The sequence below is a fragment of the Malaya genurostris genome, chromosome 3 (assembly GCF_030247185.1).
Source record: "Malaya genurostris strain Urasoe2022 chromosome 3, Malgen_1.1, whole genome shotgun sequence".
NCBI classification, from domain to species: Eukaryota; Metazoa; Arthropoda; class Insecta; order Diptera; family Culicidae; genus Malaya; species Malaya genurostris.
The window spans coordinates 276395588-276417833 of record NC_080572.1 but is presented as its reverse complement, the minus strand read 5'-3'; the positions used below and the strand labels follow the sequence as shown (position 1 = coordinate 276417833).

The window sequence follows — 22246 nt, the reverse complement described above, 5'->3', positions numbered from 1 at the left end:
TGGCAGTTACAAGTCTCTAGAACAGATGTATCTTTATCATAAAATAAAAGCAGCCAAGTGCTATTGAAATTAATATTGTTTCTCTACAATTACATACATTGCAAACTAAGACAAAAGCTTAAATGTGGTTTACCATTTAATGTTTCATACAAACGCGCAGCGATGTCCGCTGTTCTCATATATGTACTGAACAAGGCAGCAAATATTACTCACTGTACCTACGTTGGTTGCCAATCCAAGAATGACAATTAAAAATAGACATCGCTGGTTGTTACGATTCGATAGGAGGCAAAAGAAACATGTCGGCAGCAAATGAAAATATCCTGACCAACGGTCGTTGTGCTTCAGGTGACGGCAATAATAATTGAGAGTAAGAAGGTGCTCTAAAAAAATTATTTTCTTTTGTTTAAATAATTTTATGACGTTTGTTTTTTAGCTCTGTTACTCAATATACTTGACGACTTTTGTGTAATAATAATGTTAATTACTAAAATAACTTGTTAGAAAACTAATCAAATTAAAAAAAACATTGACATTTTTCAAAATTTTGAGTAAAAATCAACAGAACAATCGGGCGCCGCTCCTTATTTTTGATAATTTTGCTAAGTTATGTTGTAAATTGTCTAGACCTACATACATATACGGAGCTCATTGGTGTTTCATATTAGGTTTTGCACGATGACGACACAAATGAACTGCCGATGAATCAAGTTCATCTTTGACAGTTGCCGTGTACTTGTTTTGTTTTGCGACTGCAAGTTAAAAATTGAAAAAATGACGAAAAAGTGCTGTTAAAAACGTATTCCACAGTGAAAATAACTAAAAAGATTGCCCTGTATGTGTTTCCAGCATCAAGGAGCGATATATGTATGAATCTGTTGAGGCGCCTTGCAATTTTTACATTCGAAATATGAACTTCTGATGAACTTTTAAACTGTAAACAAGTACACGTCGACTGTCAAAAAAAGTTCATTCTGTTCATTTTTGTGAGGTTATGTCATGTTCGTGCAAAACCTAATACCATCATCACCAATTTCGTTATGTTCACATATTCTCTTATGTTGATGTGATGCTTAGCTATTGTTTAGAGCCAGATTATCGGGGGAGTACTTTACTGATAAAAACATTCACGGAAACACAAATAGACAAATCAACTGTAAGAATCAATACAAATAGAACAAACAGAATTCTTTTCAGAAAATTACCATTTACAGCCAAAATGGGTTTCTACTGTCAGATTAGATGATAAACTTTTGTAAACATCGCATAACCTCACATCATCGAAGGGGTTAGCATTTTGTACACGAACTACCGGAAATCCCCATTCCTAAACTAGACTATAAAATTGGCTCCTGTGATGCGAATAAAAGATACAAACTTACCGAAAATCAGTTCCACTTATTAGAATACACTTCGGAATTATTTTTCAGCCCCGAAGAGCGCACCAGAAGCTTAAAATCTGTTACTAAATTTTTCTCAAACAAGATTGCGTGAATCCATCCAAAAATGGCGATTACATTTTCTGCTGCGTCTACGTTTGGTTTCGTAAACGAAAGCTGTTTTGATGCTGATACACTGAAACTGAACCACACAGCGTTTAGCGAAACGCAAGCCAATATCGTGGATAAGTATTTGCACTCGATTGTTTCTTGATCGCACCAGAAAACTATATTCAAAGAACTACGGATCGCACTTGCACTTCCAGTTGGAGTGAATAAAATACAGACAGGAGACGGGAAAAATTCAACCTTGTGAATGCTTACTTGACACGTTTGAAGCGTTCGCATACAATTTCAGTACTGTTTTACGGACGGGTTACTTCGTCGAACCGATTATCAAACACACACTCATACACATTTTATGCGAAGTCGTTCAAGTCGTTGCATTCATCAAGATGGCGCTGCATGAATTTGACAATTAGACCATTCTTTTACCTGTCGTTCCATTCGGTACGGAACGAAGGAAATGAAACATCCTGACTGTTCTGAAGAAGGGCCAAACTTGCGTTGATGGCAATTCTAGGAAACCACCGAACGGCTCAAATACAACTTTGTATTGTCGATGTAGTTAAGATCTGAAAAACGTAACATGCGATAAGAGATGTCGGATTTTTCGAATTACTCGATTATTCAATAATCTAGTTTAATTGTAAAACTATTCGAATTATTATTCGATTATTGTCATTGGAATTTTCAAATGGTTCACTCAGGCAAAAAAAGGGATTTTCATAATGATATCGTATATGGTTTTTAGTCACAAGAATATCGTATGCGAATCATAAGACCGCCTTATGAAATCACGAAAATTGGATTTCCAATAAAAAGCCTTATGAAATTTTTAGGAACATTGTGCGAAATTTCTATGACAAACATAACTTCTCTCATATACTGTGGAATTCATAAGTTGTTCGTATGAGAACTATAATAGTGATAGATGAGATGTATATTGCAGAGTCGTAAACATTATAATAGAGGTATTATTTTTCATATTAATCTTTTGAAATGATGATGAATCATAAGATTAGCCTTGTGATTTTCACTACTCATTTTGCCTGAGTGTTCGATTAGTTTAATGATCGAATATTAGTTTCAAACTAATCGATTAAATATTATTCGATTACCTGGGTTTTTATTCAATCGAAATTACGACATCCCTACTTCCGATAATCGCTTTTATCACGTTGGTCAATGATAACGTCGCTATTAGTGCGCATAAAAGTGCATTACTACACACGTTAAGTGCGGTATTTGTGACATCATATATTCCACGTCGAACATGATAATAATGATTGTTGCTGGAAATAGTTTCCAGTTTTCAACTGCAACGGGAATGTTTGATTAAACTTTAAAACAAACTATATTCCGATTTAGCTCTTTCCATAGCAGCAGCGCGACGGATGTCAGCTGTGAGCAGAAAAAAAGAAATCCTTCGACTTCTGTGGAGCAAATGTTTTGGTTTATAGGTTAGAAATTGCTCGCAAATGAACTGTGGATAAAAAATCAAATGAACAGTGTAGGTATTGATTTGGTTTCCAATTGCATTTTGAAATGATTTAAACGAAATTGAACAAAATATTTTGGTTTAAGCTAAGACAAGACCTGACAACTGATTTCTGATTCTTCGTTCTGAATCATTCTTCTCGTCATTTTCGCCCTATGGAATAAATATCAACGTATCGGCTACAGTGTAGCCATATTTATAGATTTTTTAATAACTTTATGCTAAGAATAAAATATTTATTAAATTTAAATTTTTAGACTCGGTTTTTGATTTGAAATAAACATGAAAAATGTTTTGGTGAATGCATTTTTTTGATTATATATTAATGCTTAATAACAATTATTTGAGCTTTGATGACAAAACACGAAATATCTCATGTTGAATGCAAAATCGAATTTATTGTTGACATATTACCGGATCTTTTTGAAACCGGAAAAAGTCAAGTTTGGATAGAAATGCTTAGTGCGACTACCGTGTAGAACACAACAGTTCATTCCTTCCCGTAAAACTAAACACACTTTCGAGTTTACACTAATTTAACAAATCTGTTTTGATTACACTTTAATTCACTAAAAAGAAAAACGGCTTGATGCTGATTTTAATTACACAGTGCTGCCACTATAAACATTTATTACAAATGAGATTGAAAAAAGTGAAATAATCCCTGAAAATTTTCATTTTCATTGGTGAGCTAAAATTAGACATTTTAATAAACTTGTTTGCTGATTTTCTTTATACTCGGCATCATTGCTCGCGTACCCTGCAAAAGTTTTTCCTTTTCACAATGTGCGGGTAGCAACATAAAATTCAGCCAATCAGAAACTGATTCATTTTGTAACGAAAGCAGTCCCAACAGTTGTCAGGTCTTGTCTTAGGGTTTAAGCAGATTACTAAATTCATGAAAAGAATTCTGAACAGCCAAATTTCAAGAAGAATTATCAACACTCGAAATATAACGCGATGCAACTAAACGAACTTTTGGAATACATTAAATATGGAACTCTAAATGGTAAATTTTTATCGAACTATGAAATCGTTTCAATAAATTTATAAATTAAGTTTCTAAGATTTTATTTCTCAACAAAAACTGAGAAATTTTGAAGGGGTTAAAAATGTTTTAGTCTGTGTATTCGTTTTCTGTGTTGCACTAAATATTGTTTCATTGAAAATTATCACGAAAATATGCATTCTTGGAGCGGTCTACCGATTAGCTTACATCACGACCCGATGGGTATAACAGGTGACTGACAATATAGCGAGCACGTTAACATTGAAAAAAGAACCTTTGACCAAAGACATCATATTAACAAGATATCCAGCTCTCACATTTCCCGAACAAATCATTGGCAACATACTTTTTGGCGAGCATGTCGCCCTCAGGTGAATCCGCATCGAATCTAGTACATAGAAGTAGGGGAGAGAAATGTCAAATTCGTGCGTGCCAAAATAGCAAGGCTGCGCACCCATACAATTGACATGATATGTTGAATGTGATGCCGTGCGATGGGGTTGTTGAACTGAAGATTGATTTCGCTCCAAGCTGACAGGGTCTGCTTTGACACTATAAGGTGACAAAGACACCATATTAACAAAATATTCAGCTCTCACATTTCCCGAACAAATCATTGGTAACATCCTTTTTTGAGAGCATGGCGCCCTCAGGCGAGTCTGCATCGAATCTTGTACATAAAAGTAGTTGAGATAAATGTCAAATTCAAGCGCGCCAAAATAGCAGCACTGTGTGCCTATACAATTGACATGATATGCTGAATGTGATGCCGTGCGATGGCGTTACTGAACTGAAGATTGATTTCGAACCAAGCTGCCAGGGTCTGAATGTGAGGAACACATTCTGGAAGATAAAAAAACACTGTATAATTTCGGAGATACGCAGAGGGTAAATCACTCTAAACTTTGTCTAATCCCAAGTTTTACCTAAACTAGTGCGGCATCAGTTCCGGAGGAATTTTGTGGGCCTTGCAGGTTCATAGAAGTTTTATTTCGGGATTAGATGAGATTATTCCGGAATGTAATGAATTTATTAGTCTGAGTTAGTCCAGAGTTTAGAGTGGTTTGCCAGTTGAGATAATGCATGACAACGCAGCGCAAAGGAAAGTACGTCATCCACATTACTGACACCGGAAAACAAATACTGAGAACGAAATATGAATTGTCCAATTATTTGCACTTTTATATAATAAGTACTCTAATGTTCATGGAACTTAGTGTACAAAAATCCTCCATCCAATCAGACACCAAATTTTCGACTTCTTCGTAAGAACCGAAGTGCTGCTCAATCAATGCATTATCGATGAAAAAATGGTAGTCGGAAGGAGCCAAGTTTGGTGAATAGGGCGGATGGCCATTGTGTCCTGAATCGGGTTTTCTATGTGTGCAGGTATTTGCTGACCCATTCGTTGTTCTTCGATCAATTCACGATTCAAATTAATCATTTGGTCTATAGCGATTAGTATTAGTGTCTTTGAAGCAAAATTTCACTAGTGTTTTCGGTTTTCATTCAATTCATGTGGAATCTGGAAGTTATGGGTCTTTATGTTTGTTTATCTCATACTGCGAAGAGGCAGACTTGGGAATCTTACAAAACATTCTTAAAATGCTTCATTTTAACAAAATATGTAGAAAGATTTTTTTGGAAGTGTTAGACCCTACCCACTTCCTAGAAAAATAAATTGTTTCCTTAGTTTTATAGACAATAAACTTTGAACGAATTTTTCTCGAAAGCAGGTTTTGAAAGTCCGCGTCCATCGTCATTTGAAAACTACTTCACTTTTTTCAAACTTTTCACACACTTTCTTCATGTGAAACACGAACCCCACCAAGTTAATATGCTGGTAATTTAAAGTTAATGCGATACGCGCTCTGAAAAAAGTGAATTGTAAGTGACACACGCTGCTCAAAAGGAACTATAATTCAGACTTCTTATTATTTAATGTTTTTAATATATTAAATAGATGAGAAGTGATCCTCTTGGATGGATAGCTAGAATGGGAACTGGGTTAAGTTTAACATCAAGCGTAAACGACATTTTTTTAACATAAATGGTTTTTAGTATGGACTACCTTTTCTAAACTTACTCTGTACAAGAATGGGAGGAACTTAATCGTGAATATCTCTTGTTAAACTTAACCAATAAACATAATTTTGTCCCCATGGTATCGAAAATATAATTTGCAATTTTAATGAACTTTTCAGTAGTATGAAATAATCACAAATAACTCAAACCTATAGTTATCTAAACTGTTTGGTTTCAACAAGTATAAGAGAGAAAAACTCATGAAGCTTGTCTTTCTCGTACTCGGACGACGGTTTTAATGCATTGAATTTTCGTGTCACCAACTAGGTAGGTATAAAATGCAAAAATTGACCTGTGCATAAATTCAGTAAAACAATTATTGAAGAACTTTTTGATATTTTCTTCTATTGGAATTTTAGTAATTCATACCGTATGTACTTCTACAGGCAAACTCTTTTTTTATTTTCTTTTGCACAATTTACACAATATATCTACTTATGAGAACGATATTAGATATTCAGAAGTGTGAAGTTTAATTCGCATTCACGTCATCCAGTGATGTCTCTGACATTACCCACCCACTTTTTATCGCAAGTTCATGATGAAATATTCAACCCAGTATTCGGATGTTAGAGTATTGTTGTTCTCCACCAGTATTGATTAGATCGTTGAAGAAATATTACTGTTACTAATATATTCAGAAAAACATCAAAAAAACATAATTTGCTTATTTTCACATAATTATTATATATAGTATAAATTGAATTTCTTTGGAATAGTGTTAGCCAATGAACAGTAGATAAACCTATTAATAAAATCATAAATCTCTCAATATTTCACCAAAATGTCCTCAATCGGCTTTCGGTGCAGATCTGGAACGGTGCAATGTTTAGACGAGTAGCCTACCGGAAGAAGTACCAACAGTTTCTCATTCACTGGTCTGCTCAAAAGCTGCCGAAGTGCTGGTCCACAGTTCAATGGAGTGGTTACTAGAGAATTCAAGCCCGCAGCTTGCAGAGCACAGAGCAATACTCCAGTGGCGATTGATGTTGAGATTTCATTGTAATAATGCTGCTTTTTACTGCCATCTTCCTTGACTCCGTAAGTCTGTTTGAATATAAGAATCAAATAAGGTGCTTCGGTTAGGTATTCCTTCAAGTGGTTCGTCTTCAGAGGTCTCAAATCGGTGGTCCATTGTTTGGACATTCGCTGTTGATAGTTGATCAATTCTTCTGCTTCAACAATTTCGCGAATCTGGCCTTTAGTTTTGGGATCGGAAACTAAGCAGAAGCTCCAAGGTTCTGTATGGGCGCCACTTGGACTGGTACCGGCCGCGTGAATGCATTTCTCTACGATGGAAACATCTACTGGTCGAGAACTGAATTGACGTACGCTGCGACGGTTATTAACGATATCATAGAAACGATCGGCTGCTTTAATAGGATTCTCGTCCAAAACAATTGTGGCTCCGACGAATGGAACATGTTCTTTTTCTTCGAGCACCGGTGTTGGGTCGAACTCTTCAGAATAAATTTCTGTCGAGAAGAGAAATTGTTGATATCCCAACGTTTTGAATTATTACATACTTCTAATTAACAGCTTAAAATACTTCATTTATGTATTATATATTTTATTAGTTTAAAACTAACCTCCTACATATTCTAATCCATCTAGTTTTTCCCTAGCCACATTTGGTTTTTCGACTTTTCTTCTTCCATAACGATGCTTATCGTACAAAAAAATAATCAAATAAACTACTACCAGTACAGGAAAAATGTACTTCCAGCAACTGATTATGATAGATCGATCAACCAGAAGAATTAAATCTTCGACAAGACTCATTTTCCGGCCAAACTATTGTGATTGCGAATTGTTCTTCTATGCACGCCACCCAATTCACATCACATTAGTTCAAGATGTTAACAAGTACTACGTCGCGTTTGAGATCGTTTGATCATCATTCTCAGGCAATACATATATAACGTATTCAAACTAGCTTCCCATGTACATTTACACCCCACTTGTCGATGACCTTTATTCACAAGAACAAATTGCGTATGTATTCAGTAGTATAGCGGTCAAGGTTTTTCTAATTACTGATAAAACAGCTAAAGACATCTTCGGTAGTTGTTTCATTTTTATATATATTAACAATTTTTATTGTTGAAAGCACAATTAAAACTATATACATTTAGAAACGAGACACGTATTATTTAAATATCCTTATGTATTACGTACAAGCTTAACTTTTACTGGAACTTCCGACCTTCCTCCGACCGTTAGTCTTCTCAGCGCTCTTTTTCTTGCGATTTGCATTATTGCTTTCTTCTTCCTCATCATCTTCGTCCGAGCTTTTTAGTAAATCTGCCAAATTGACTCCAACTAATTTGTCGGATTTTGCTTGGGCTTGAGTCAAAAAAAGTTCTTTTAGGAATTTGAGCTCCTTGGTTTGATTTTTAATTTTATCCTCCAGAACTTCATTTTTAACTCGTAGTTCATTCACTGTCTGCTGGGTTTCTTCGGTTCGTTGTTTTGATTTTACTCGACTTCGTTTCACGGCCTACGCGTAGCCAACAGTAGAACAAGAAATCGGATGACGAAATAGTAAAGTTGAATTTCATTTTAAATCTCACCTGATTGTTTCGGTCGCGCTTCTTTCTATACTCATCGTCGTCTTCATCGGTTGTGGGAGCTTTTCTTTTTGGAGGCATCACTCCAGCAAAATAACTGGAAACTAAATGCAAAAGAAATTAAACTTTCAAACCGATGGAGAAAGTTTAATGTTTCTCGTAAAATTGTTTTATTTGTAAACAATACATGGAACACATGGAAACGAAACCGTCAATATGAAACACACGGAGAGGAATGGCTATCGTTTGAAACAACTAATTATATAGTTGAATTCAAGCGTTCATTAATATAGCACCTAGAGTGACTATAATCAGAGTGGCGACAGCTGTTCGTTTGGAATGACAGCTCCCAGTTCCAAACGAGCAAACAACCTGTCAATTCAATGTAAAGCTAATGGAATGTTTTGAATTGTTGCCAAAATTACGGATGAGATGTCGTCACTCTGGTTATAGGCACTCTAATAGCACCCTTTCAACATCCACTTTGGAAGAAATTAGGTTTTGCACGAACATGACATAACCTCACAAAAATGAGCAGAATGAACGTTTTTTGACAGTCGACGTGTACTTGTTTACAGTTTAAAAGTTCATCAGAAGTTCATCGTTTAAATGTAAAAATTGCTAGTCGCCTCACACTAAACAGATTCATACATATATCGCTCCTTGATGCTGAAAACACATATAGGGCAATCTTTTTAGTTCTTTTCACTGTGGAATACGTTTTTAACAGGCACTTTTTCGTCATATTTCAATTTTTAACATGCAGTCGCAAAACAAAACAAGTACACGGCAACTGTCCAAGATGAACTTGATTCATCGGCAGTTTATTTGTGTCGTCATCGTGCAAAACCTAATTGCAAAGCAAATTCCTGGCTCTACATTCCTTTTGTGGAATTTGGCCTTTCTTTTTCAAAAGACTTCGCAGCCGATTCGCAACGTACAGATTCGAAACATGGCTAGAATTACGATCCTACTGATACTAAGAAAAAATTGCTGGTGATCTATGAAAAATAGAGTGCTAATTTTAACACCAGAACTTGGGCAGAAACAATTATCAGGTCCTGTCCTAGCACCATACGAAAGAGAAATCTTTTTCTATCGTTTACTATTATGACTTACTCTCAGTGAGTATCGAGTATTTCGGAACTCCTCTTCAAAATAAATTTTTATAGGTGGCTTAATGGTCGTTATCACAAACAACGCGAGTAAGTTCTAATTCGTATTTTCATATTGTTACAACAATGAAATAGTTTTATATCACCTAGAAAATGATTTGTCTTTACTTTATTTTAAGAATCACTGGATACGAAGCAAAATTTCTCAATACCATTCAAGTTATAACTTGATTCTATTTAAAGATAAACAAACATTCTTATAGCATAGCTACCACCCGAATAAATCGGAACCATCTGTTTACGTTCACAGGAATGGTGTTTCGAGGATATATTATGGTTTCGTTTATTTTTCTCTTATTATTATTGACTTATTGATTATTTCCCTTATGGTCAGGCCCTTACTATATACTGAATAGTCTGTAATGTAACGTTACTTTACAAAAACGCCAATTTTATCGACCACTTTTTAGCGAATACTATTGAAGAGATGGTTGGTGTATAATCCATTTTAGCATTACTCTCGTTCAGTGAAACATCCTCACGTTTGTATGCACTTTGATTTATAATTATCACTCAGTAGCAAAATACTGTTCAAAAATATTTGAGCGTAATCATTCAACTGTTTTATTGACAGTGTCAAAAGGGGTAGAAGAAAAAATTATAATTGTTTTGCGTTGCTCTTGTTTCACTTATTTAATATTGATTTCAGCTCTATCGATGAATGTAGATCTAATGGATTTGATTATATCAAGAGAAGACTTGCCATTTTATCCAATTTAGCTATAGCCTTGAATATAGCTGTATTTGAGTTAGTTATGCTTTTTCACTCATAATATATTCCACATTTGTGTCATTTTTTAGTTTATTGTACCGGTTTGTAACAAGTGAAAAATTATCCTCGTGTATGATGTAGAGTTGGAACAAAATAATATATTTGATCTATTCGATGAACTAATAATTATTTATTAAATCGAACGTGTAGCTGTAATTCAAGACTCTGAATTGGTTAATAAATTCAATATACACGAGAAGCAATGAGTATAATATTTACATTTAACAATGCATATGATGGGTCTCAATGTATTGTTGCTATATTTGGCAGGAAAAAATAGATGTTATGTTCCATAGAAGATAAAACTACTCTAAATGTGGATTAGAATAATTCAGTTGGGCTGACGCGAAATAAATCTTTTTAATTCGCGCATTTGTTACAGAAGGTGGCTGGAGCATTATCAAACAAAGCCATACAAAACTATACTACAACGATAATAGCCAAAGTAAATTTAATTCAGAAGGTTCAGCCACAAACTAACAGACAGGGCACTCAAATTAGATTCTTCAATCATTTTAACGGTCATTTCGAATATTCCTTTATTTGGGACAGTACTCACATGTGTCATGATGGCGCCACGTTACCCTATCAAAAACATTCTGTCTGTCATCTAGACTGTGTTTATTTTTTTCATTTACCAACAGAGTTGCCATTCATACAGAATTACCTGTAATGTATTGATTTGTATACGTTCATGCGAATTTCATACAGGATACCGATTTAATACATATTGCCAAAACTTTATACATAATTGTGCCTCGTTCTGCCTACTTCTCATCCTCCAACGCAATACAAAATCGAATCTTTTGTTACAATATTTACTTGCTTCTGGTCTGCCGCAACTTAATCACAGACTAACAGACAGGACACTCAAATTAGATTCTTCAATCATTTTAACGGTCATTTCGAATATTCCTTTATTTGGGACAGTACTCACATGTGTCATGATGGCGCCACGTTACCCTATCAAAAACATCCTGTCTGTCATCTATACTGTGTTTATTTTTTTCATTTACCAACAGAGTTGCCATTCATGCAGAATTACCTGTAATGTATTGATTTGTATACGTCCATGCGAATTTCATGCAGGATACAAATTTAATACATATTGCCAAAACTATATACAGAATTATGCCTACTTCTCATACTCCAACGCAATACAAAATCGAACCCGTTTTGTTACAATATTTACTTGCTTCTGGTCTGCCGCAACCTAATTTCGGGTGAAAACTACCAACACAATAAAAAATAGTCTAGATGAACAACGTTGAGTCAAATAAATGGTTACCTTCCAGCATCGCCAAAAAGTTAAATATATTATCAACGTAATCCAATAATTTATTGTGACGATTCATTTTCAAATATTTTGATGAAATCAGACATCCCTGCAAGCAGCTGATCGGTGTTGACAAACGAGGGGAAACCAACTAGTAAAAAATAATTTACATAACACAAGGGGTGTACAGATAGTAAATAGTTCGCGCAGTACAATATAGGTGGAACTAGTGCATCATGAAAAATAATTTTTATAAGAATTTACTCATGCTGTCATGTCTGTTAGTCTGTGGTTCAGCGTTAGTTCTTTATAATTATTTTATTCACCTGCAATTTTTTGTTACTATATACTTAGAGTTTTTCCCGAATTTCGGTAAAACATTCCAGTTAAAATTCAATTCATAATTTTTTTTTGATTTCCACATTATGTTGGCGGTTAAACGGATAGGTTTGGAAGTGGAATAAACAGAAACAATATATCAGATGAAGGAAATATTGTTAAACATGTACAAGTAGAATGGATTCACTCTCATGTTATTTCCAATAGGGAACACAATTTTATTTTCCACAGACAATCGTATTCCTGCTACAACGAAAGTAATGGCTCAATAAAACATTGCATATTTAAGGGAATATACCGAAATCCAATCAATTTCATGCAGTAGATTAGCATTGCGAGGATCTTCATCTTGTTAGTATGCTCTGGGGGATTTCTGGTCACGAATAATCTTCGAACAATGAACAAATTTGTATCACGAAATATAGCGCTTTATTCGGATTCAATTTTTAGTTGCAACTGATTCCACGTATTAACACAAGCGCTTATTTACATCGCTTAGTTTTGCACTGAAGAAAATTGACTACTTTGATGAATCACTGAGTTTCGGTTGTCTGAAAGTCGTTTACTTTATCAGAATAAGTTGATATCAATAATTTGCTGATTTCGGCAAAATGACCAATTGCTGGTTAACACGGTAATTTACATAACCGTATAACATATGAATATAACATTTTGAATTGCCGAGAACTCGGAAATAATATACCGAGTATTTTGGAAAAAAGCTTTCTTTGCCGAAATGTCAGTAAAATATTGCTTCGCCGTTCGTTTTCGGCATCCTTTTTCGCCGAGATCAAAATTAAGTTTCAAGTGTGTACAGCGTATTATAAAATAACCAAATACTATAAAGGCCATACTTGCATATCAGTCCCATATGTAAAATCGGCATGTCGAGAAAAATACGATCAAAATTTTATTTCGGAAATTTTTGATTTATTGTGCTACCTAATGCTAAATCATGGTATTATTACATGAAATATCGGTAATACACCTTTGCCATTACAATATTGCAACAAATGAAATTGTTGAAATTTACTTTGAATGGGACTGATATGCAGGTACTATGCATATGGGAAAGATATGGATTGATATTTTTTCACATTTTACTGAACAAACCGTCAACTTTTATTGCAATTTCTGAGAGTATATTAAGGATAGATTTCATTGCTCAAGCTAACTCAAAATTGGCGAAAATCGATATGGGTCTGATATGCGAGGATGGGCAGTATACTGCAACAACAAATCATATCATCTGTATACTTTACTTTGTAGTTGAGCAAAAACTATGTTTACAGTACTATACCATACTCATTTTATAGTCTTTTTCGCTGGGATATCTTTTAACATAATTTCACTGTTGAAATGTCATTTTATTAGTACCGCATAAAAAACTGCATGAAAATTTGCATAAAAAATCGCACAACTCTGAAACTGCACAAAAACCGCATAGAAGAAAACCGCATAATTCTGAAAATTCGCATAAAAAAACCGCATAACTCTGAAACTTCGCATAACTCTGAAAATTCACATAAAAAAGTCGCATAAAAACCGCATAAAAAAAGACCTTAGTGTATAGATTTTTTGTACATGGCAATACAGCTTTTCTATACTATCTGACATCTCTGGTTGTAAATGAGCCTAATTTTCTAATGCAAATTATGCGCATTGTTATTGTTCTCTTTAACATAACGAATATTTTTTCGATTGTTCGATCCCTCGTACTCAATATATCGTTCAATCGTAGCGGACAAAACCGATGGGTTTCAGTATCCATATGTGAAGTGTCACAAACAAATAACAAAACAGAATCGTGTTCGCGCACATGTTTTATTGTAATTTTGCTAGTTATGTGTAGAAGAAATATTCCAAGAATCTGATAAAAACGATCGTTGCAGATTGGGATGGCTATCAATAAATTTAAAACGCATCAGAAAAAGATTTCGAAAACAAATGATCATGATTCAGCATCCAAACAGCAGAAGAAGAAGAAAATTGTGTTTACGGACGACGGTGAACAGCTTGAGGTTCCGGTTGATGTGACGGTTTCGACCAACGAGACCGATCAAAAGCCAAAAAGTAATAAGAAAATTAAAAGTGATAAGCATTTGCCTAAATTTCTACAAGAAAATGGAGATACAATTGAAAAACGCTGGTACGAGCATTTCGACGGTTACAATACGACCGGCGAACTAATCGAGCTGAAGGACACAGAAATATCCGAACTGCGGAAGCTTTGCAAATCGGCCTTCGATTCTGAATGTCGCAATCTAATGATACAGAACCCACAGGATGCGAAGTGGTTACTGACGGCTCTGGATAAAGGAACCACACGGGATCGAGCGAATGCGGGTGCACTGCTGGTACAAACCAATCCGTTGTGCAACTTGCAAGCCTTTGAAACGGTAGTCGGAATGGTTAAACTATCCAACAATGGTCACTTGGAAGTAGTTGAAGTGCTGACGGAGTTGATGCTGAACTCGATTATGCCTGCGTTTAGGAAGCTGATTTCTTTGCCATTGCGAGGGGCAGACTGGAAGAATATAAAGAAGCTGGACATCGACAGAACGTTGCGAGATCGTATTTTTGCATACTGGCATTTCGAAGACGCCCTGCGAGATGTTTATTTCGCTTTTCTGAACAATCTTTCCGCATTGATTCAAACCGGTCAGGACAATACCAAGATGAAGGTGATTCAGTTTGCTTCGAAATTGTTCACGATGATACCGGAAAAAGAAGCCTATCTGCTGTCCATGTTGATTAATAAGCTCGGAGATCCAGGGAAAAAGGTCGCTGTGAAAGCTTTATACCATTTGTCTGAGGTCGCTAAAAAGCATTCGGCGATGTGTCCGGTGATTGTTGCGGAAGCGGAGAAACTGCTGTTCCGAAATAACATTTCTGCTAGTGCACAGCACTACGGTTTAAGTTTTCTAGCGGCGATTAGCAATTATGGCGATTTCAGTTCGTGCGATAAGATGATTAACATTTGCTTTTCTTTCTTCAAAATTCTAACTCAGAAGGGTGAAGTTAACTCGAGAACCATGCAATCCATTTTGACCTGCCTTCGGAAGGCTATCGGAAACGTGAAACGGGACGTTGATATTGCAAATTTCGTAAAACCGGAGGTACTGGATACGGTATATCGATTGATTCATTTGGCGGATATTTCCATCGCATGTCAGGGACTTTCGTTGCTACTGGAGATCACCGAATCGAAGGGACCCGAACAGAATCGATTTTACAATGCGCTCTACAGGAAATTACTGGATCCCCAAATCGCCACGATTGGGCCCCGAATAACGAACATCTTTTTCTACATTCTTCATAGAGCCATTCAGAACGATCCGATTCCGGATCGAGCTCAGGCTTTCATTAAACGGCTTCTTCAGATTGCTTTCTACTTCCCACCGGCTCGGGTTTGCGGTGTTTTAATTATCATAAATAAGGTTCTTCGAAAGCGGAAGAACCTTCGTCTGGACGGTTTGGATCCTTCGTTAGCTGAAAATAAACCGGAAGAAGACGAGGAGCCGTCTGAGGTAGCGGGACAGAAAGTTAAAACCGAAAGCAATCGTCAAGTTTCCCGGTACGACCCGTTCCACCGAGCGTCGGAGTTTGCCGGTGCCAAATACTCCCTGAAGTACGAACTCACTCGATATTTGGAGTATTTTCATCCGACTGTGAGAAGTTTTGCTCAAAGTATTATCGATAGTAAGTTAAGCAAGAAGGGTTGTTGTATTGTTTGGTTTAATAAATGTCTAATTTCCAGATACACCTCTAACCTACTACGGGGACCCACTGAGAGACTTTTCTCTGGGACACTTTTTGGATCGGTTCGCATTCAAAAATCCGAAGAAACCAAAAACGGAACTAAGTGAAAACGGAGAACCGGTTGCTCGTAAGAAGATACTGGGGGTGGCCCAGCGGAAGGGTGATTATGTGCCAAGCGGCTCCCGAGGCCTACCCGTACATTCGCTGACTAGTGATCGTTGCACCGAGGACGAGCAATATATCTTCCGGTAAATGTCCGCGAATGAGATGTCTATTTATTTTTCTAATTTAAAAGTGCAAATGCCTTCTCCATATTTCAGTTTCCTGGAGCAAAAACGAGAACGAATTCGGGAGGCCAAAGAACTTGCTGATGCTAAGAAAGCAAAAGCTGGTACCACGACAGACGAAGATGTGTCGGATGCGGAATCGCTCGATGACGATGAGTTTGATTCGTATCTCGATCGGCTCGGTATTGCTGGCGGAGACGATGATGCAGCAGATTTAGACGTAGACTTTATGAATGAATTCGAGCAGGATATAACCCAGAAAGCTGGAAAGAAGAAGCGCAAGAGTACTGCGGATGAGGATGACGACGAGGAAGAGTTCGGTGACTGGGAGGACACTAGGGATGTGGACGATGGGGATAACGATGACGATGACGAAGATGATGGCTTTGAAGAAGATGAATTTAGTGATGGTGGTAGTATTTCGCTAGATGAAGACGGAAGCGATGAAGAGGAGGACCTGGACAGCGGTGAGGATGAACTGCAACCTGCCAAGTCCAGAAACCAAAAGCGCAAGAGCGATTCTACTGTAAACGACAAGGAGTTCCAGAAGAAATTGAAAACGAACGATTTCAACTCGTTATTCGCAGCAGCTGATGATTTCTCGGAAATGCTGGAAAAGAACGTCAGCTCGAAGGATACGTTCCATGGAACATTGGGTGAAATCTTTAACAAGGACAATGCTTCCACGAAACAAATGGCTTGGGAACAGGCTCGTTTCAGCGGAAAGAATCGGATGCAGAGTGGAAAGAAGCGCTTCGTGAGCAAGAAGCATGGTTCGTCAGGCGGCGGTACGAAGGAAAAAAAGTTTGTTAAAGGAGGCACCAAGAAACCGTTCACCAAATCAAAGAGTGGTCTCAGTAAAGTGGGAGGTAAGCGAAAGAAGTAATATAGCGTTTCTATGTTCGACAATACTTTTGTGTTTCCTGTGGATTTGTTGTGTCCGAAATTCCACGTGAGTAAGTTGGAGAAATGGTCGCGTGACAGCTGATGCAATTCTCGTTTGACAAGAGGCTACGTTTAATTTGTGTAAATATTCAATTTTCAGTTTGGTGATATAATACCTAAATCTAATGTAAATCTGGAATATCGTTTATTTGGATCTTTTGTTTGTTATGATTTAAGGTTGAACAATTTCGAAGAAAAGTGAGAGAGCTTATGTGATCTTCACATTAGAAACCAATTCTCGAGTTCGGTAAAGTAATATGCCGAGACAGATCAGCCACATAAATTTTTTCTGATTTCTCAGTAATCAATATTATGTTTTCCGAGATTCGTTTAATGTATTTACTGATTTTTCGTCAAAGTGCATGTTTTTGCCGAGATTTGGCAAAATCTTGTGCTGAACTCATCAGTAATGTAATTGTACGTACTCGAAACATAAGTAAAATACAATAAACTCTTTTTTTTAATCAATAATGTAATATAATTGAATAAACTCTTGATCTTGATGAGAAATTCTTTGTATACTTTTAATTGCTGGAAGCTCAGTAATTCAGAAGTTTCAATAAATTTGTTTTGCCGAAAATTCAGTAGATGTTTTGCCGAACTGACAGGAAACTTCTTGCTGACGATTTCGGTAAAAACTGACGTAATTCAAAATTGAGATTACCGACACTCAGTAATTTTATCTTTAGCCGAAATGATTACCGAGTACTCGGTGGTGCAAATCTCGGAAATTATTTTGCCTAGATTCCGCGAAAAAAAGTGTGTATGTATTAAAACAGTATGAGTCCAATTTAGAACAATTTTCCCCTATTTTGCATCGTTGCTCCATACGAGGGCTAGGATTTTCAAACACTCATCACATTGTAATTCCACCGGAAATCAGATCCATACAACATTTCGTACCACAAGGACCGTAGCAGTTTTTTTTTCACTCGCCACCCTGTAATTCCGGAATGATATACGATATTTAAAAGGACAATAGTGTCTTTCATTTGAGTCTAAGTTTGGGAAAATCGGTTCAATCATCTCGGAGAAAAGTATGTGCATATTTTTGTCACATACAAACATACATTTTGCAATCTCGAAGAGCTGACTCGAACGCACAGTTGTTTGAATCGGTAAAAACGGAAACCTAATTCATTTGCTGCTAAAACGTTGATCCACATACACATACGTTTCTTCGGGGAACTCATTCACAAAAATATACCTCGTAATTTGATCGCAATAAAAAATGTGCAAAGCCTATTATTTAGAACTTCTAACGAGAAAAAAAACTTTGCCGAAGAAACTATAAGTCGAACGCAAAAAGTTTCGGATATATGAAGCATTACAAAGTTATTTAACGTTTTAACTTTATATATATATATATATATATATATATATATATATATATATATATATATATATATATATATATATATATATATATATATATATATATATATATATATATATATATATATATATATATATATATATATATGTATATATATATATATATATATATATATATATATATATATATATATATATATATATATATATATATATATATATATATATATATATATATATATATCAATTTGAACTACTTATAGGAAACAGAGTCACAGACTATCAGACAGGACACTCAAATTAGATTCTTCAATCATTTTAACGGTCATTTCGAATATTCCTTTAGTTGGGACAGTACTCGCATATGTCATGATGGCGCCACGTTCTTCTTCTTCTTCTTCACTTCTGGTGGCGTCACCTCACTTGAGATGACGCCGATTGATGGCACAGCGATTTAGCTATAGCCAGTTAGCTTTCGTTTATAGTCCAATGGACTTTCTTTTCACTGGACTACAAGTGAAACCCTCGCTATGTGACAACGTGGAGTCACCGAAGTACGGATGAAAATCCTTTCTTTCTCGCGAAATACTCGAATTTTCACCGCACTAACACGATACGACGTGTTCACTCGTTGAGGGTTTCACCGGAAGTGTGGCGCCACGTTACCCTATCAAAAACATCCTGTTTGTCATCTAGACTGTGTTTATTTTTTTCATTTACCAACAGAGTTGCCATTCATATACAATTACCTGTAATGTATTGATTTGTATACGTTCATGCAGAATACAGATTTAATACATATTGCTAAAACTATATACATAATTGTGCCTACTTCCCATCCTCCAACGCAATACAAAATCGAACCCGTTTGGTTGCAATATTTACTTGCTTCCGGTCTGCCGCCACCTAATTATGGGAGAAAATTACCGACACAATAAAAAATAGTCTAGATGAACAACGTTGAGAAAAATAAATGGTTGCCTTCCAACATCGCTAAAAAGTTAAATATTTTATCAACGTAATATAATAATTTACTGTGACGATTAATTTCCAAATATTTTGATGAAATCAGGCATCCCTGCAAGCAGCTGATCGGTGTTGACAAACGAGGGGGAACCAACTAGTAAAAAAACTTTTACATAACACAAGGGGTGTACCGATAGTAAATAGTTCGCGCAGTACAATATAGAGGGAACTAGTGCATCACGAAAAATTATTTTTATTCATTCGAGTCGTTAGAAGATCATCCAATGATAACAAATACTCCTACAAATGGCTACTAATTCCTTGCGTTTTCATTGACAAGACTAAATACGTTAGATACTGTTTAGCCACACACCACATTTCAAAAACAGTTCATTTCTAACTCTATCAATTAATATTAATAGTTATCTTTTTAGACCAAAGAGAAGACGTTGGGCAGAGTGAATTAAAAGGTAGTATGATTACAAAATACGCATGTTTGGAGATTTATTACGTGTTTTATTGATGAGTTTGTTGCCATGCAGCGCTGTTAGAAAAATTCGCAATATTTTCATTTCATTCAATAATAACGTAATAAAGTTCTTTTTTCTCTTGTATAATATTTTTGTTTCGTAATTCATTGCACCCGTATTGTTTAGGTACACTAGTGCCGTCCTGAATTCAGTGAAACACATATGAAACAGGCTCATTTCTGTCAGGTTCTGTATGGTTTTTTTTTGGAATTCTAACAAGAACTGGTTATTTATTAGTTCTGTATATCCGAAAAACATGAAAATTTAAATTTAAATATTCAGTTACTTAATGTTTTCTTTTAAAAATAAACTGAAAATCAGCACGAAAACGTGCAAAATCGGAAAAAATAAGAAGACGAATTGACAATTCAGTCCGCATCTTTTCACTCAATTCCGACAGATTTCCGAATCAACTGGTTCCCACATTATCGAAATGACGGAATGAGCAATGAATTCTTACTCGACTGCATGATTTTTTAGTGCTCGATCGGTTCAGTTCGCCTGAGTTGGCTGCTCGATCAACCTGATTGACAGTGACATTATAAATGTCATTGAATATTCGCTCATTTTCTGAATGTGTTAGTGTGAAATTTAAGCAGAGATGCCAGGTCTGCAGATTTGTCTGTAAATCTGCAGATTTGGGGTATAGTGCTGCAGACATTTTTTGTTGTGCAGACTTTTACAGACTTTTAAAATTCTCGCAGACTTTTGCAGATTTTTGAAATTCTCACAGACTTTCGTCTATATTTACAGAATTTTGAAATTTCCGCGACCTTTTTTTTTTTTTTTGCTCACCAAGTCAGTTTTGCGTGTCATACTTTATATAGAAATTGCTGCCAGCAAGACATACTTCTGACTGCAGATTTTTTTTCAGATTTACAGACCCTGTCTGCAGATATTTGAAATTTTTACCTGGCATCTCTGAATTTAAGCGACTCAAGCCATTTCACTAAACTCCAGCTAGAGAAATGGATGATGCTGACTAAGGTAGGCCGTTTTGTTAATTTCCAGCGAATTTCAATAGTTTATGTTGGGATTCTAAGAAGAACTGGTTATTTACTAGTTCTGTATATCCGAAAAACATGAAGATTTAAATTTGTATATTCAGTTATATAATGTTTTCGTTTAAAAATAAACTGAAAATCAGCACGAAAACGAAATCAGGAAAGAAGAAGAAGAAGACGAATTGACAATTCAGTCCGCATCTTCTCACTCAATTCCGAATGATTTCCGAATCAACCGGTAGTAGGTGAACCGGTTCATTCGGAATCGGTTGTTGCACTGGAGTTGGAATTGATTCGGAATCCATTATGATTTCCACATGAAATTCCGAATGAAAATTTCTCGCCGATTCGGAATTGATTCGGAATCCATTCGGATCTGATAATGTAGGTTGTAGGCGAAATTCATTAGGAATCGGTTGTTGCACTGGAGTTGGAATTGATTCGGAATTCCACATGGAATTCCGAATGGAAATTTTCCGCCGATTCGGAATCGATTCGGATCTGATAATGTGGATGGGAGCGATCGGAATATCCCAGTGAACTTTGTCGAACTGCATCGGTCCGATCATCGGACAATTCTTCACAACCCAGTAAATCCGAACATCGGACGCATCGTGCAAGAAAGCTTTTGATTGCGTTTCGAGCTTGCATAGTGTATCGGTAGAACAAAAGAGTGAAAATATACCAAAGCAGAGAGCGGATGTCTGATTACTCAGGTGATGAGATATATCGGGGTTGGATTTCCAACCTCGAACATAGGGTCAGATTTTTTCTGGCCCTAAGAGGCGAATGACCTTAAGATTAAAGCCTCTATGATTGAAACAAAAGAATGTATTTCACATCCTATCGGGGAGATGTCGGCTCGAAAATGCCTTGTTTGATGTTCTTTCGCTCTGTTCCTATAGCGATACATAATGTAAACATAATTTTTTTTTAGGTCGACGCGGTTGATGCAAATGGTGCAGAATTAACCGATGACGGACCGATCGAAGCGCTACGATCGGCCCCATATCGTGCTCAATCGGTCCTATAATCGGACCGATGATCGGACTTATGCGGGTCGACAAATTTCACTGGGAATTTACATCAACCGCGTCAACCCACTTAGTTCAACGTTCAACGGTGGTCCTTCGTTGGTCCAATACGTTGGATCATTGGTCCAATGAAAGTCCAATCAATCGTTCAACGGGA

The 22246-nt window shown here is 36.1% G+C and overlaps 4 protein-coding genes across 5 annotated transcripts in view; 1 reads left to right on the top strand and 3 right to left on the bottom strand.

The window, feature by feature from the left end:
• LOC131439595 (ribosomal protein S6 kinase alpha-5) overlaps window positions 1-1798 on the bottom strand; it is a 72801-nt gene extending 71003 nt beyond the window's left edge. The window contains exon 1 of the mRNA XM_058610812.1: window positions 1383-1798. The gene's annotated coding sequence lies outside the window, so the exon portion shown is untranslated. The remainder of the gene's footprint in view (window positions 1-1382) is intronic.
• A 4913-nt stretch (window positions 1799-6711) lies between these two features.
• LOC131438122 (iodotyrosine deiodinase) lies at window positions 6712-8004 on the bottom strand. Its single transcript, XM_058607939.1, has 2 exons — window positions 7684-8004; window positions 6712-7569 (listed from the first exon to the last, which is right to left on the bottom strand). The coding sequence occupies exons 1-2, from the start codon at window positions 7874-7876 to the stop codon at window positions 6863-6865; spliced, it is 900 nt and encodes a 299-aa protein (XP_058463922.1). The 5' UTR covers window positions 7877-8004; the 3' UTR covers window positions 6712-6862.
• Window positions 8005-8153: 149 nt separating this feature from the next.
• Window positions 8154-8834, bottom strand: LOC131438123 (CCAAT/enhancer-binding protein gamma). Its single transcript, XM_058607940.1, has 2 exons — window positions 8668-8834; window positions 8154-8594 (listed from the first exon to the last, which is right to left on the bottom strand). Exons 1-2 carry the CDS (start codon window positions 8743-8745, stop codon window positions 8277-8279), a joined length of 396 nt encoding a protein of 131 aa, XP_058463923.1. The 5' UTR covers window positions 8746-8834; the 3' UTR covers window positions 8154-8276.
• A 5141-nt stretch (window positions 8835-13975) lies between these two features.
• LOC131437098 (CCAAT/enhancer-binding protein zeta) lies at window positions 13976-17184 on the top strand. 2 transcript variants are annotated; one of them, XM_058606199.1, is made up of 4 exons: window positions 13976-14055; window positions 14119-15928; window positions 15987-16236; window positions 16309-17184. In XM_058606199.1, exons 2-4 carry the CDS (start codon window positions 14125-14127, stop codon window positions 17159-17161), a joined length of 2907 nt encoding a protein of 968 aa, XP_058462182.1. In that variant the 5' UTR covers window positions 13976-14055; window positions 14119-14124; the 3' UTR covers window positions 17162-17184. The 2 variants fall into 2 exon arrangements, with proteins under 2 accessions (XP_058462182.1, XP_058462181.1); XM_058606198.1 differs by having other exon boundaries at window positions 14013-15928.
• The last annotated feature ends 5062 nt before the right edge of the window (window positions 17185-22246 follow it).

What these genes read in the sequence shown, in the direction of transcription:
- LOC131437098 (XM_058606199.1), top strand. Translation starts at nt 14,125, where the DNA reads ATGGCTATCAATAAATTTAAAACGCATCAGAAAAAGATTTCGAAAACA. An exon ending in TGCTCAAAGTATTATCGATA is followed by an intron (nt 15,929 to 15,986) that starts GTAAGTTAAGCA and finishes TCTAATTTCCAG; the next exon opens with ATACACCTCTAACCTACTAC. An exon ending in GACGAGCAATATATCTTCCG is followed by an intron (nt 16,237 to 16,308) that starts GTAAATGTCCGC and finishes TCCATATTTCAG; the next exon opens with TTTCCTGGAGCAAAAACGAG.
- LOC131438122 (XM_058607939.1), bottom strand. Translation starts at nt 7,876, where the DNA reads ATGAGTCTTGTCGAAGATTTAATTCTTCTGGTTGATCGATCTATCATA. An exon ending in TGGATTAGAATATGTAGGAG is followed by an intron (nt 7,570 to 7,683) that starts GTTAGTTTTAAA and finishes TCTTCTCGACAG; the next exon opens with AAATTTATTCTGAAGAGTTC.
- LOC131438123 (XM_058607940.1), bottom strand. Translation starts at nt 8,745, where the DNA reads ATGCCTCCAAAAAGAAAAGCTCCCACAACCGATGAAGACGACGATGAG. An exon ending in AGCGCGACCGAAACAATCAG is followed by an intron (nt 8,595 to 8,667) that starts GTGAGATTTAAA and finishes GGCTACGCGTAG; the next exon opens with GCCGTGAAACGAAGTCGAGT.